Below are 16257 nucleotides of genomic sequence, written 5' to 3'. Positions count from 1 at the left end.
AGAGTTTTTTCATTGATCTATCACTTACTGCCACTGAAATGAGAAATAAACAACCTATTAAATCATCCTGTCATTTTTATAAAACATCTCAGATTTCAGCATCACGGTTCTGTTATTTTTTTATTTTTAAGTTGGTTTTCTACAGGTGGCTGTGATCCTCTGGAGCCACAGAGCTGCTCCTGATCATACAGGTCCTACGCTTCCAGTACGAAACCAGCAGAGCGACCAGGACGCACCCAGCAGCACCGGAGCAGAGCCACATGACCTGTGAAGTTGACCTGAGAGGAGACCAGGTCACATCCTGGGGTGAAATGATTGTCCCTTCAGGGTCGCTGTTGAACAGGAACCAGAAATATTCATTTAGTGGAGGCAGCATCATGCTGTAGAGCGGACCAGTCTCTGGTTGAAGTCATACTTGCCATGTGGTGAAACCAGAGGATGAGTTTCTGTCTATAGGAGGAGAAACATCAGGGTAGAGACACAACCGTCTGTCAGGACAAAACACTTCACCTCTGTATCCTTTAACCTGAGAATACAGGAACACAATCCTGTTTATGTTTATATGTGGAGTAATAGCTAAAGGTCTCACACATTTCTTATGTTTCCATAATGAACTAAAGACCAATAAAAGCATTTAATACATTAGAAAAGTTTTATTTGCACATATATGGCATTTATTTGAATATCACTCAACCCCAGTTACAGAGCAAAGCTCTGCAGTGTGGCAAAGCATCTAACAGAACCACTGAGACCCAAACTGAGTCCTAAAGCTTTATTACTGAAATAAAACCTCTCACCTTCAGGCTTCAACAAAAACATTGTAATCATCTGAGGTAAAGCAGAACTTTACTGCATGTGAGTTTATCTCAGAACAAAAACGGTATTTGCATGTTTTGCTCTTTGTTTTTTGTTTGCTTTTTTGTTTTTTTTGGAGATACCCATTGGCAAAATAAGACAATGTTTTCTAAGCACACCTGTCTCTCTTTCAGCAGGCTGGTTTTTGACTGATAAGACATTTCAGCTAATAAAGTTAACATAAATCTGGCTACTCTGTTCAAAAATGTAAAAAAAAATATTAAATGTTATATTTAAAACAAAAAGGAGGAAAAATTTGATGCACCTACGTTTGTAAAACACTGTTTGTAGTTTAACACTGACATCTGTCAGTATTAAACTATCTGATCGCACATGTACAATGCTTGCACAATTTTTTAATTACAAATGAAATTTCATAAAATGCTAATGTAAAAGTTTAACTCTGTACAGCCCAAAAAAAACCTGCCTTTATTTGAAGAGATGATGTTTGTTTTATTGTTAGATTCATTTATTTTCCAAAAGAATCATTTTTAGAAATACCTACAGAAGCTGTCATGTTCAGGTAACATGGCATCTTACCTGAACGGCGCCCCCTGCTGGGCAGTCCACCCATTGGGAGCCAGACACCTGGATCTGGTACCTGTTGGGTCCAGAACATCTGTGTCTGTAGCAGCGACCCTCAGCAGAGCTGCTGGTCCAAACGTCACTTCCCTGGCACAGATGAAAGACAGGAAGAGGAAATTATCTTAAAAAAAAATAAAAATACAGTGAGTGTATTTGGAAAAATATTTAAAATATAATATAATCCTATTCCTTTATATGCACAAGAACATAAACTGAAGACAAGTTGTTACTTTTTAATTAATAAAATGATAAAATAATAAAATTAGATTTGTGGTGGGTGTGAATACAGATCTCATGTCTGTTAGTCATTTTATATTTTATACTTTTTACATATCTTCCATCTCAGAGACTATTGCTTGAATGAAGATCTAATAGAGGATATAATAAAAATATCTAAGTAAGCTTAAACCTAAGTTTGGATTCCTGGGACTGGCAGTTTGATCTTCCTCTGACATTATCAACCTGTAAGGTTTTGATATCTTTTAGCAGAAACCCTCACACACACACACACACACACACACACACACACACACACACACACACACACACACACACACACACACACACACACACACACACACACACACACACACACACACACACACACACCTGTCTGATGAGGCTGGAGAAGAAGCAGCGGCTGTCAAAACCAAAAATCTCTCCGCTCCAGTTTTCTGCAGGAGGCCATCTTGTGTTTTCTTTCCTCCAGCATTCACTCTGAAAAAGAGAAAAACAATACAAAACAAAAACAAAAAAACTTTAACAGATGTAACAGGACCAACCGTGACAGTTCAGCAACTTAAAAACACATATCTGGATATAAGAAAAATATAATAAAAGTCAACAGAAGGGAAATAAAAAATGATTTCCTCTTTGCTAAAGATGACAACTTACTCCATTCTCCAGCGGCTTATAGACCCGACAACCTTCCAGGTACGGATCCGTCTGACATTTCCCCTTGTGGAGGTGAAGGAAGTGACATCCAACTCCACTAAGAGCAATCAGGAAAAACATACTTGATAAGAACTGATGTTCCTGCTAAAAACAGAGACAAAGCCACAGCGTTACCTTCCAGAGCAGAAAAACGTTGAGGAGTTTTCCTTGCAGATGGACAGAGAACCAAATTTGGCTCCTTGACCTGATAAGATAAAATTCAACCTGAATCCTCCTGCAGGTTGGTCTGTTCATGCTGGATGTCGATTCTTACCGTCTCCCCAGACCAGACTCTGAGCCCGGCTCAGGTTCACAGAGTACCAGCCCGTGTCCCGCAGCGCAGCTAACGTGACCGGGTCGATCCGGACTGTGGTCGGGTCTCCCAGCGCCGCCGCCATGATGGATCCCTGCAGGACCCGGGACTCCCAGTGCGAGGAAACTTTGCCCGCAGATTCGTCCTGAGGAACGAAGGTTAAAGTCAGGCAGGTGTTAGAATGAGTTGCTGACCTTTGACCTTCTCAGCACCAGGTTCTCCAGCGGCCCGCCCAGCTCGGGGTCAGAGGACATCAGGTGTCTCTGCAGGGCTGAGACGATGCCTGGAGTGTAAATCCTCGTCTGTCCTGATCCGTCTGAGTGAATCACTTTATTTCGAGGAGAACATGAAGCTCCTACATAAAAAAAGAAACGGACGCAGATTTAATTTAATCTAAAACGAAATTGAAGCAGTTAGCTTTAAAGAGGGAGTATTATGAGTTTCCAGCCACAAAGAATCATTTTATTGCTCAATCAAGTGAGTGTGTCAACTTCAGATGTTGTAAAAATGCTGTATAATTTGTATATCAAGTATGACTTAAAAGAAACATGACTTTGTAATTTAACACCTTGAAATTGGGCCACTGTCTCTTTAAGAAACTCCTCCATTCTTTAAACGCCACCTTCAGGAAACCATCACCTCATTGCTCCGCTATTAATATTTTTACAAAATTTTTACCAGCATTGCACTGTTTGTATTATGAGCTCAGCTTGAGTGCAGTTTCACCAGGTTTGCTAATTGCTGCTGGCTAGTCTGAAGGAACTGAGTGGAGGAGTGCTGGAGCTGAGACGCTTGCACCTCGAAGGCGTTTTACACAACTGAATGGTTGCCATGGAGATTAAAGGATTTCTCAAACATGCATTAAAGAATCCAGCTAACATGTTTTTTTGATGAGAAATAACTTTATAACTTGATGTAAAGCTAAAAAAAAAAAAAAAAAAAAAAAAGTCCCTTTAAAATAAATTGTGCTTTTCAAGCCTCCAAGAAAATAAAAGACACAAGGAGAGAAACAGATGTTTTCTAAAAAACCTTGATGTGATGAACAGTCTCGCCAGGAGCTGAAGAGATCTTTGGAGAAGCCGAGTGTATGAAACATCTCATGGATCAGAGTCTGGGAAGCAGAAAATCACACACCACCACCACAGTTACCTGATCTCTGCTTTACCGACTCAGACACATCATTTCAGGAGATTAACTGAAATTACACATAATTGTGTTTCAACCTGAACTGTAGCCTGGTGGCTGTAGGGAGCGGCGCTCAGCCTGTCCCTGCAGAGGACCACCACACCGGCCACAGGACGTCCCCCAGCGTCCGTCTGGCAGTGGACGGCGTAGGCGAGGACGCCTGGCTGAGTGGGCAGGAAAACACTGAATTTACCAAACGTTTGACTAGTGAGTCTCAGCAGGTCACACACTACAAATATACACCAGGTGAGGGTATTTGGAGTCTATTTATCCGGTTAAATATATTATTGACCATAAGAGTTTGACTGGGTGTCGCTTGAAATATAAAATCCTGCCAAATATTACATCCAAGCTTTCCTTTGCAGTTGAGATCCTGATACTGTAATCTGATCTATTCTGCAGCATTGAAAAAAAAAATGTTGTGATTTACATCAACTTCTTTTAAAGAGACAACAAAAATACACAAAGAAGAACATTTCTGAGATAGAATCAAACTCAAACTTTGACCAACTTGGATGTTTACCTCTGCTCTACATTTGTCGGTGGCTTGTACGTGGATGTAAATCAGGAAGTCGGTGTCAGGAAGTCCGGCTCCTTCTGGTCTGATGACGGTTCTGCGAGGAGAGTCGCTCTCTGGGTAAACGTAGCATCCAGACAGATGGTCTTCTGGGATCTGATCACGCAGGGGGAAGGTAGAAACATGCTGGATATTTAGTTTGACGACATCTGAAGAGAAACGGCAGAGTTACTGGACTGGCTGTGCTTACTGTGACTTCCAGACACGTTTCAGTTCTGTAGTTTTTATTTACTCTTCCACACCTGGAATCAGAAAACCATTATTGGTAAATTCAGTACATAAAAATGGAGTAATATTTGTCCATCTTTGGAGCATTTCTTAGTAAATTTTAAATCCCACTGACTTTGCATATAAACACTCTAACCTGTTGTAGTTCAGCAGGCTTGAATTCCTCCAGACAAACTTGCAGTATTTCCTGATGTCTCTGCTCAGCAGTAAGGTTCCCATGGTTCTGTTCACTATCAGATAGACTGAGTTAGTTTCCTTCATGTATGTTAGTGTGTTTGCTGTCTGTGTTTTACCTGACAGTAAAGACGACACCACCCTCACAGCCTCTTCCAGAGCCTCCTCCAGCCTCTCGCTCTCAGCTTCAGACAGTTTGCAGCTTTCTCTGGCCCTCCAGGTTTTTATCCTGATCGGCTGCAAAATGCTGGAGGGAGGTGGATGGGTCATGTTTTCCAGAAACGTCCTCTGCTTGACTTCAGGTCTCGAATGTCTGGTTTGGCGTCCAGAGCTTGGCTGGGTTCTTGGCTCTATGGATGCTGCTCTGGTCACGCTGACCTGAGCTTCATCAGAAACACGGCTCTGTTTGGCTGCAGCCTCCAACACGGCTACCAGCAGCAGCGTCCATACACAGATCCTCTGAGATGGAGAAAATGATGAGGCTAACGACGCTAGCTTGACTTTGATTTTTAGCTTTGATCAGGATGCAGCTGAATACCTGTCAACAGTGACAAACTAAACATCCAATCAATAAAAATTTCTAAATTAATTGCAATTCACTACAATCTGGTTGTTGTTACATATTTACATTTACCTTCTGAACTTTCTTGTTTCTTGAATTCATTTTACATTTAGTCAGATTGATTTATCATTTCATTTTTATGATTCCTAAATTTGATTCTTAGAATGTTATTTGCTATAATTTGCATTTTATGCTCCCCCTTGTGGTGATGCTTAAGTTTTTAACGTGTTTAATCTATTTTTTCTTTCGGTGAAGCACTTTGAATTGAACAGTAAAACACAGCAGCGGCAGCAGAGTCCTGTGGGAATGTTTTTCTTCACAGGGATGATAAAGCTGGGGAAAATGGCTGCAGTAAAATAGAGAGAAATACTGGAAGCAAATTTGTTACAGCTCCAAAAAAACTTGAAAATTCATGAAGATCTGAGAGAACATAGTGCTTCGTCTCATGATGAAATGCTGCAAGTAAACTTTAAAAGATATATAAAACTAAAAAAATACAATAGAACCTGCAATACTTAGTTCTGCAAAAATGAAATGTTAACTAAACTTTGAAATCTGTATTAAAAATGTAGCAAATCATCCGAGCCACCAACTTATTATCCTGTGAACCCATTAGCATATTAAAACAGGTCCAACTTTAAAAACTGAAACATTTATTTTATTTATAAAGCCTTCCTTTGCATCAGCTCAGAAGTTGCTACAAACGGATTACACTTCCTGTTTCATCAGCTAGATGAAGGCAGCTTTAAATCTTTAGCTTCAAATGCAATCGACCAGTTCGCACCCACATGCTTTAAAAGAGACCGACAGAGATCATTACCTGGATCTTTATATCTGCAGCTCCAGATGTTTCCATTACTCAGCTGGAAAACAGATGCGACTCCATCTATTCTGAAAAGCTTCTGTCTTCCTCCCAACGTTTCCAAACGGATTTAACTCATCAGTATGTGTTTGTTTTCGCAGGATTCCCGAATACAAAGCACAATGCAGCATGAGAACAACCCTCCACCCGCTAAAAACAAACATTACACGACACATAAAAGTGCAAATTGTTTAATCTCAGCCACATTTTTACTTATATACAGTGAAGTTGACCTTATTAAATCATAAAACCACTTTCTCTTTTATTTACCTAAATACATTGCAAATTTGAAAACTTCTGGCTACCCCACATCGACTCTAATACATTCAACAAACCAAGGATTAAAACACAATAACAACTTAAAGGAGGAGGGTAGAAAAAAAACCAAAAACTAAGATCTGGAGCTTTCTGAAATTAAAACAGCTTAAAATGTACGATAAGAACACGGATGGCACTCCACAAGTCTCCTGTGTCAGAAAGCAATCGAGTCCTGTAAGAAGCTGAGGTCATCTAGAGGATTTGGGGCCCTCTTCGTCACACTTACACACACCTGCCACTACGTCAGGCACCGAAGAGATTGTCGCTGAAAACGTTTACTTTTTGTTGGTTACATTCATCCACGTGGGAGGGGTTCACTTCGACGGGTTTGCACTAAAACAACGTTTTGAAAAGTTATTGCCAGCTTGCAGAGTAGTACACATGCAATTATTTTTATTTTTTCTTCTCTAAGTTATAATAAAGCCGCTAAAGTGTCGACAACGTGCATCCACGTGAAGCAAATACGAGCCTGCGCGTGTTTCTGTGTGCGGTGTGAAAATCCAGGACGTCTTGATTTACTTCAGCTGTCTACAGGAAACTCCTTAAAAGGCACTTCGACGGAGGGGAAACGACTGTTTTCTGCTAATGTTTCTCAGCTAACAGACTGGATGCAAGTGGCAGAAGTTCACGCAGTCACACCGTCTATCGCAAGGCTAAAATGCAACCTCATTCACGCAGCTGCAGTCACACAGACGCCATCATTCAGTCTCGACAGTAGCCTGCCTCAGTAGCTGGTTAAGGGGAAATCCTTCTGTGCAAAAGTCTCCCTTCTCTTGGCAGCCAAGCTTCACTTAACTGAGTGCGCATCCAACACCGACTCGTCTCCACGTACGTAAGCTATGGCCGTCGTTTTTATTTTTTCATTTCTAAGGGAGGTCCTCGAAAACAGTCCGATATTGGATTTAAAGTGTCAACAATTTAAAAAGGCACCGGACGCGCACAGGGAGGAAGAGTCTCGCTAGGGGGCGCTCCTGTGCTCAGAGTCAAACAGAAGTGGAAAGACTGGGTTGGAGTTAAGAGGAGGAGAAAGACGAGGCGCGAGGAAGTCATTTTAGGTGAGCATGGGAACGTCGTCCTCTGAGGTGTTGTCCTCCGACAGCGGGATGAGCAACACCTCGTCGTCTGAGGAAGAGGAGGAGGAGGAAGAGGAGAAGGAAGGGGATGCCGAGAGAGGCATGTAGTTGGTGGTGGAGGAGGAAGGGGGTGAGGCTCTGAAGAGAGAAATACTCAGGCCTATTGTTTGGAAGATGGAGGCCAGGGAGGGGCTGCTGGGAGGGACGGCGACCGGAGGGGTCTGTGGGGGAGCCGGGGGGGCGTACGGTGGGGGAGGGGTGGAGAAGACGGGCGGAGATGGGAGAGGAAGTAGAGGAGCAGACGCCTCTTCCTCCCGAAGCTGCTGCTGCTGCTGCTGCTCAGTCTGAGCCAGCAGGCCGAGTTTCTGAGGCACCGGCTGGATGACGGCCTCCACGGCCAGCGACGACCGCCCCAGGGCGGACTGGCTCGCCTCCTGGCCGGGGGCAGCAGAGTTCGCCTCCTGCTGGTTGGAGCCGGAGGTCTGGTTCTGTCTGCTGGGAGTCCTGGGGATGAGGCCCCACAGCCTGGCGGCGCGGCGAGCTGGAGGCGTCCTGACGGAGGAGCTGCAGGATTCCCCTCAAAGACAGAGACGAGGTCTGACGGAGGAGCAAACGGAGACGAGAACAGCGGTCAAAAATGACATCACCACCTGACCGCATTTCCTCTATTCAGCAAGCACCACCTGCGTTTTCACTACGATGTTTTACCACACCATAAAATTAAATACCAGCTAAATTTGATTTGAGAATCTTTATCAGATGCAAAGCTGGTGTCATGTCTTGCCCTCTGACCTCATTAGGACTCTCTGTGGGGAAGTCCTCCACCGGGGGGATGATGCCCTGGGCGATCAGCTGGCCGTAGGACGGAGGAGCCTGCTGCTGAATCATCTGTGCTTCCAAGCGGCTTATTGGAGCAAACATGCTGCCACAGGAAAACACAAGATGTTTTAAGAGGCATTCACACAATGTCAGGAAATGTCAGCGCACATCTTTAATTTATCTGTGCTTTACAGGAAAATGAAACTCAAGAAATCACAAAATCCTAGTGTGGTCAACCCTGTTTTGTAACCTAATTTCATGTTTGTGCATTTAGAGGGTTTCATAAGCCCTAATGACTCGGTAAAAAGTGCTGTACATTTTTATGAGCACACTCATCGTGACTCATGGGTCAGAGACGAGCCAGAACATGACAAACTTCTCCTGTTTTCCTCATGTGATTGACTGCAGAGTGAACAGACTGTGAGGATCAATCTGCAGGAAACTAAATGTACGTCTGCTGATTCAAACCAGCAACCCAATCATAAAGTAGTTCAGGAACTGAAGTTTCAGGTCTAGTAAGAAACATCCTACATTTCTGATTCAAACTAACAAAATCAATCAAGCAAGGCTCTGTCATATTTTAATTAAACGTTTCTGTGTTTTTACAGATTTTTCAGTCATCAGAATTTGTTTAAATATTAGTCAGTAAACATAAAAATGGCCTTTTCTTCAGCAGTGGAGTCTTGTGTAGCGACTTTGCATACAAGTTGTGCTGAATGAGTGACTTATTCTTTTCTGACATCTTTTCTGGAACTCTTCATTGGCATTTTTATAAATCCTAGTCTAATTCTACAATAATATAATAGTGTAGCTCTATTTGAATTCAGGATAAAGGCCTGTAAATATGCTAAGTGTAGTCTTTAAGAGTTTAGAAATTCTTCCAATAAAAAAAGCAAAGAAACAAATTAAAGTAATGAAATAAAAATAAGCATAAATAGAAAGGGAAAAAACAAGAGAAGGAAGTAAGGAAAGATAGGAAGAATACCAAGAAGGAAGGAAGGAAGGTACAAGCAAAGAAAGGAAGGAGGTAAAACAGTCAGGATAGAAGAAAGGAAGGAAAAACATAAAACACAAAATATAAACAGAACGGAGGTCAGAACAGACACAAAGAAGAAATGAAAAATGATAAGAAATGACAAAACATTTATGGAAAAAGAAAGAAGTCTGGAAACTTTTTTTCATTTTTCCACACTTGAAACACCAAAATCAAATTCCGAAAGCTGAACTGGTTTCCTACTACAAGCTGGGATGAAAGTGGATCCCAGTGGTTACCTGTATTCTCTGGTCCGGAGCGAGTACAGTTTGCACGTGCAGCCCATGGCGATGACCAGCAGCAGCCCGCAGATGAGGCTGCCCACCGTCGCCGCGGTGATGACCTTCCGGGGCAGCATGACGGTGCAGTTGAGCTCGTCCGTGCCGTCCTTGCAGTCCACCTGGCCGTCGCAGCGCCAGCTCTCAAACACACACCTGCAGGGGGGAACAAAGAGCCGAGTGTTACCGAAGTGAGAGGAAATTCATCCACCGACTTGTTCGCTGCAAGACTCAACAGGAAACGATGAAGAGATGCTGAACGGCCGATTTCAACACACTACGTTAGAGGCTGTAATTATATGACTGGTGTGAACGACCGGTTTAAAACTTTAATTCGAAGAGAAAATCTTGACAAAAAGTACAGCTTGAGGGGATTTTTAACATCATTAATTGGGATTTAACGAGGCAACAAATCAAAATTTTTGTACAGAATTTATAACGATAAATGATAAACGATCCTATAAATGACCTTGTCATAACATGTCAGATGTGTTTATAAAGATCTCTGTGTCCAGTGTGAACTCTGACCTGTTGCTGTCACAATGAAAGGTCCCGGGCTGACAGACGCTGCAGTCCTTCTCGTCGCTGCCGTCGGTGCAGTACAGCTGGTAGTTGCACCTCTCCGTCACCGGGTAGCACACCGGCGTTCCCGGGTAGCGGCTGGGCGGCAGCGCCCTCTGCCCCGCCAGGCCGCAGGCGAACTGGTTCTCGCTGCAGCCCCTGCAGCCCTGCTCGTCCTTGCCCGTCTCGGGGCAGTCCCATTTCCCGTCGCAGCGCTGCTCCTTGGTGAAGCAGCCGCCCGCCGCGCCGCCGCAGCGGCTCTCCCACGGCGGGCAGTAGCTGCCCACGTGGAAGGTGGCTTTGAAGCCGGTCCCCATGGAGCCGGCCGCCTTCTCAAACACCAGCGACATGAGGCCGGTGTGGGACTCCACTTTGAGAGACTTGTAATTAAACGCACTGGTGATCTGTTCAAATGCAGAAACACATCAAAATATGTGTGATTTTATTATTTTACGTTATTATTACTACTTCACTCAATAATGTTTATTCCATCTAGAGACACGTTCTGCAAATTAACTAACTATGTGCACCATGACAGGCATGGCACTGCTGATTTATTCAGTTTGTCTGTTATTGTGTGTCTGTCTTCATTAGGCTCACAATAACAAATTTAGCTGAACGTTAGATTGAGACCATTTTCAAGTCATATAATAATAATTTAACACATTCTGAAAGACCAATAAACTCTAATGTATAATGAAAATTTAACACTGGAACTGGAAGACATTTTAAATTAAAACATTAAAAAATTAAAACAACAAATAAAATGAATTATGAAGAATTTGTAAACATGATTGTCCTTTTTAAAAGTTGTAGCACCAGACTGACGACTTTTATCATCTCATGTTTGGTAGAAAGAGAGAGAGAAAAGAGAAAAACAATAAAACATGCAGATGGAAACGATTGGCTTTGTTTTAAGTTATTCTGCGATTAATTGATTCATTGATTTATTGCGACAGCTCAAGTCCCTCGCAAAGAAACCTAACGAATAAACAAAGATATTAAAAAGAAACATAGTGTGGGTTATTAGAAACATCCGGTGGCAGTTTTTCCGTGATGTAGACTCACGTTTTTGATGATGTCTCCTATGCCCCCCTCTCGGTTGTAGACGGTGAGTCTGTCCCAGGAGCCCAGCATGATCTGCTGCAGGTCCAGCCTGAGCGGCCGCGAGTCCTGCGGGTCCAGCGTCCAGACGCACAACATCCTGCCGCCCTCGGACGACGGAGAGGAAAAGGTGCCATAAAAGGTCTGAAGCAGCCCCCCGCAGGGCCACTCGATGGGGGTGGGAGTGACGACGAGCTCCTTCTGGGTGGGCTGCTCCGGACTGGTCCGGCCAGGATCCCTCAGCAGCGACCAGTCGTCGGGGAAGATGTACCGCTCCGTCGACCTCACCCAGCTTTTGTCGACGTTCCTGTCTTTCTCGGAGTCCCGGCCCGCGTTCCTGTCAGTGTAGGTCAAAGGTCTCGGATCTGCGTAGTCGACATAATCGTTGCAGTCCTCCTCGTCTGAATGGAGGTCGTCATGGAGACACTCCACCTGCCCGTTGCAGCGCCAGGAGAGAGGAAGGCAGCGGCCGCTGGGACATTGGAACGACGTCTCCGACGGACAGGAACCCGAATCTGGACGGGAGCAAACAGGAATTTCAGACAAAACAACAGATTTCAGCAAGAAAGAAAACAAAAAAAAAAAAGGAGAAAAACTAAATGTCCCGCTTTCATACCTCTGACGAAGTTTAGCATAAATGACGACACGGGGTAGGAGTGGGGATAAAACTGGTGCACCAGGGTAATGTTTCCTCCCGGGAACTCCATCGGCTGCGGCAGCTTGTCGCCACAGAGGACATGCGGCTCTCCTCCGGACGAGGATCTGATGGTCAGTCGTTCTTTCTCACACTGAGCAGAGAACTGAGTAAAGCTGAGGGAGAATGTGGAAACGAGGAAACAGCAAATTAGCAAAAACCCCAAACACAAAGTTTGATCTGTCGGCTAAACTCGTTGAACCGGCAGGACAGAAACATCTCATAAACAAAACATGTAAATATGGTTTTATTTGTGGTGCTCACAGACGTGACTGAAACAGATTAGAAACATTTCAACAAGTCACACAGGTGCAATTTAAGATGTCAACGTGAAATATATTCATCACACAGAGGATGATATTTAAAGAGGTGTTTTTTGATTATTTTGATGATTAAGTCTTACACCTAATGAGAATCTTTAGTTCAGTTTCTCTGAAATTTTTAATAACACATAAGACCAACTAAAAACCTATTTTTGATACAGAAATGTTACGTTATGTGGTCTGCATGATTATTGAGAAGCTCCACAAGACCTGGCTGTTCAGGTGCTGCATTCAAGAATATTCTAGGAAAGTCTAGTGGAAGGAAAAGGTGCACAAGAAACACAGATAACCGCTGCTTTAATGAAATTAATCATTTTTATTTATCCCATGTAATGTTCAAATGTTCTGGGAAACTGAATTTGAGGTCTGTAGTCGCTGTAAAATAATCGTCAAATTAAAGAGAAATAGAAACTTGAAATGCATCCCTCTGCACTTCACGTTTTGAATGAAGTTTGCTGAAATATTTAAGCACGTCAACAATAATCTAATTTACTTATTTACTTTTCAACTACGCTCAGATATTCATACTGGCTTGTCCTCCATCCAAAATAAAAAGGGGGTTTCCAGTTCGTCAAATCTATATTTCAATTAAAATTAAAAATTAAAAAAATTACAATCAACAAAAAAAAAAGCAACCTATGATACTGTCTTGTTTTTCTTTAACAAATATATTCTTATGTTCTTGTGTCATGAAGTTTTTTATTAACGGAAGGAAAACTGAGCCTTGTCAGCATCAGTACCTGAGAACGATGGGCTCATCCTCCGAGCCCTTGATGACCCAGCAGTCATAGATGACTCCAAAGTGGTAGGACCAGCTGTGGTACGCAGAACTCCGGATCTCTCCCACTTTACTGTCGATGACCTGAGAGCCGCGGCCGCACTGGGCTGCCAAACAGGAAAACAGAATATTAAATTAATGCACTCATCAATTTTCAGACACCAACATTACCAGAATGAAACTTAAGTGAGATTTAAAGTCATATTTATGTTAAGGATAGTAACCCATGAAAACACACCAATATTCTGTAGATATGAGGAGTGAAATGGGGAAAGGATTTACTAAGAATCACTGCCATGTTTTTCCATTTTTATCTCATTTTTTACTAGCTCAGCTATGAAGCTTGACAAACAAGGCTTTCTTACATCATTAAAATAATAGAAAACATCTGATGCATAATTTAAGTTATTCCTTTTGTTAAAAATAGAGATTTAGTTCAATCAAAAAAAAAGAAAATCACTGAAAACATTTTTAAAACTCAAGCCAAAACCATTAATTTTATTGTAGGTAGTTTGTGTACTTACTAAAGCAGGAAGCAGGCTCAAAATGGCTGAATGCTGAGAGGGGAAGAAGAAAAAACAGAACCAGTCAAGGAAACACAGGGGAACAGACATCAGAGCACTAAATCAAGAAGTTTAAACAAGCATATAAATAACTTTTAGAACGTCATTCACCTGTTATGGAAATTATAACGAGCGCAGACAACGTGTGACTGACTGTCATCGCTGCAGCTCGGCTCTTTGTGTTTAAAATGAGTTAAAACTGTGAAAACTTGGAAGGTTTAAAAGTAAGTGTAAAAAAAAATATGTCAGAGAAGTTCCATTTTAGAGGGTGGGGCAGGTTCAGGAAGACTTCGCCTGCAAAGAGAAAAAAAAAATTTGTTGTTAAGTACAGTATTGCAGCAATGTCAACTGTGACTAACCTACCAAATCCTTAATAATCTACCATTTTCATCATAACAAATTCCCCAGTGGTCTCCCTGAATATTTGGATTATTATAGGTATGATCTAGATTAGCTGCTGGGCCAGGTATTATTGTGACAGAGTTTCTTCCAATGAAAACTGAAATGTTGTTTTCAGGGACTGTGTTTTATGGAGCAAAGACTTTTTTTGTTTGTTTTTTGTGCTTCATAAAAATTCAATATGGCTGATTATTTATTTATAGTAATACTTCTAAATTAGTTTTTCAGAAGTACATATTATAAGCAGTGTTTCTTTCATAGTAAACATCCCGTTTTTAATAATATATAAATACATATAAATATATGTCAAATCTTCATTTAATACTGTTCTTGGTATAAATCAATATGTTAACCAACAGATACTGGAAATATAAAGAGCGTAAAATGACGGGTGATTAAACAGCTTTAGGCAATAAATGAAAATAGGACGATATTTCCTTCACGCCCACGACACAAACAGGTTATTTTTGTCCGGTTATCACGCCAGAAACAGAGACTTCCTTCCCAGAATCCACTCAACAGCGTCGGTTAAAAAAACAAGACAAATGCTACAATTTCCGTGGACAAATCCTCCCATAACAAACATTCTACGTGGCTATTTCTAAAATATAACTAATTTCAACCTCGTTTGAGTCACTTCCTACAGACATTTGTGCGTTATTTGATAAGACTCTGTCCCGTGAGGCCAGATTAGCAAAACAGTTTCGGATTCAAGGATTAACAGCGAGCTAGCTTCTAGCTGCTAACATCCTCTGCTTTTTTTACAGCCCTTTCAGTCGCGTAAATAAAACACAAGACAACAAGACATGTCTTTAAAACACGACACGAAACGTTCTAGTACCCACAGAAACCACCATATGTGGGTTACAAGCGGTAGGGACGAAGTAAAACCATCAAATACGAGGAAGGAAAGCGTTACCGTGCTGCGGGCCTCTCTTGTTGTCAAGTTCTGAGCTACTTCCGTGTGATGCGGCTCGCGACAGGATGGGCGGGGCTCGTGACGCACACAAACTGGCTTTCTTTTCATTCATAAAAAATAAACACGTGGCTCATTTTAGTGACAGTTAAGTGCTAATTCCTAATTTTTACATATTTGCAACCATTGATAATTCATCCATTAATTTGATGGGACGGTACTGACTGGATAAATTGGATGTGAACGGTGAAATGTTGAATTTTCACCACCAGGTGTCAGTGTCAGCTCGGACAAACGTCTTGTCATTTTCATTCATAGAAATGATTGTAAACAACTTAATACAAATACTACTTCAATAGAAAAGTATCGAAGTAGTATTTTCCTTCCCTATTAATTCATTCTTTTTTACTTTTGTTTTCTTATAGCTAAAAGGAATATTCACTCTTTGTTATGCTTTTAACGACCTTTTGGCTTATTCTATTATGTGACAGAAATATAAATCTTCAAGTAGATTCTGCAGAGAACAGTTGAAAAGGTATTTGTGTGAATAATGTTTTGGTAATTGCTCTTTTCCATCATAAACCAGTAATGATAACAAAACAAGCAAAATCAGGAGTTATTTTTGAAATGCAGAATATTAAATTGAAATACAAGCTGTTTTGTGGTCAAAACAGAAATTGGATTTTGTTGCTGCTGTTTCATCTTCTTCTTTTTAGCTTTAAGCTAACAATAACATAAAACCGTCAAAGAGAAACATAACCTTAGCTAGTTTTCCCATGTTTTATACCCTCATGATGTCACTCTTCATGTATTATAGAGGGAAGTACTGATTGGTCACAGCCATCTCACACCGTTGTTACTCATCAAAATATTAGATACAACTTTATGTAGATATTTATACTGAATAAAACATGCAGAAAATGTTAAACACTGTATTCTGGTTGAGAAATGAAATCTATTAAGATGTCAGGAAACGATCTGTGGACCTCCACGAATCTCCTTTATCCTTTGGAATGATAATCTCATACCTGAAGGTGCCCGAATGTGCCATGTTTACCTGTTCAAACAAGTCCACACAAGCATAAAAAAGAAGAAGAAATCAAACCACTGTGCTGTTCAGGAAA

General features: G+C 41.6%; 2 protein-coding genes across 3 annotated transcripts; both read right to left on the bottom strand.

Moving 5' to 3' along the window:
- Positions 1-61: 61 nt before the first annotated feature.
- LOC122820069 (leishmanolysin-like peptidase 2) lies at positions 62-5273 on the bottom strand. Of its 2 annotated transcripts, none has more exons than XM_044097238.1 (14): positions 4970-5273; positions 4813-4906; positions 4639-4690; positions 4395-4544; positions 3910-4035; positions 3716-3797; positions 2899-3041; positions 2648-2831; positions 2509-2578; positions 2335-2431; positions 2050-2157; positions 1396-1527; positions 420-526; positions 62-332 (listed from the first exon to the last, which is right to left on the bottom strand). In XM_044097238.1, the coding sequence occupies exons 1-14, from the start codon at positions 5118-5120 to the stop codon at positions 140-142; spliced, it is 1689 nt and encodes a 562-aa protein (XP_043953173.1). In that variant the 5' UTR covers positions 5121-5273; the 3' UTR covers positions 62-139. The 2 variants fall into 2 exon arrangements, with proteins under 2 accessions (XP_043953173.1, XP_043953174.1); XM_044097239.1 differs by having other exon boundaries at positions 205-332; positions 416-526.
- A 1176-nt stretch (positions 5274-6449) lies between these two features.
- lrp10 (low density lipoprotein receptor-related protein 10) lies at positions 6450-15215 on the bottom strand. Its single transcript, XM_044097237.1, is given in 11 exon segments — positions 6450-8193; positions 8195-8262; positions 8458-8587; positions 9757-9951; positions 10324-10760; positions 11425-11975; positions 12077-12270; positions 13218-13362; positions 13780-13812; positions 13930-14112; positions 15137-15215. Coding segments are annotated over 10 exon segments (2352 nt in total). The 5' UTR covers positions 13979-14112; positions 15137-15215; the 3' UTR covers positions 6450-7643.
- Between the last annotated feature and the right edge of the window lie 1042 nt (positions 15216-16257).

The sequence above is a fragment of the Gambusia affinis genome, linkage group LG18 (genome assembly GCF_019740435.1).
Source record: "Gambusia affinis linkage group LG18, SWU_Gaff_1.0, whole genome shotgun sequence".
Classification (NCBI taxonomy): domain Eukaryota; kingdom Metazoa; phylum Chordata; class Actinopteri; order Cyprinodontiformes; family Poeciliidae; genus Gambusia; species Gambusia affinis.
Note: the sequence above shows the minus strand (reverse complement) of the source record. Positions and strands in the feature narration are given on the sequence as shown.

Excerpts from the sequence above, each read along its gene's own strand:
- LOC122820069 (XM_044097238.1), bottom strand. The coding sequence starts at position 5,120 with ATGACCCATCCACCTCCCTCCAGCATTTTGCAGCCGATCAGGATAAAA. Across the intron at positions 4,691-4,812 it reads AGCCTGCTGAACTACAACAG|GTGTGGAAGAGTAAATAAAA; the intron begins GTTAGAGTGTTT and ends TTCTGATTCCAG. Across the intron at positions 527-1,395 it reads CAGCAGGGGGCGCCGTTCAG|GTTAAAGGATACAGAGGTGA; the intron begins GTAAGATGCCAT and ends CTGTATTCTCAG.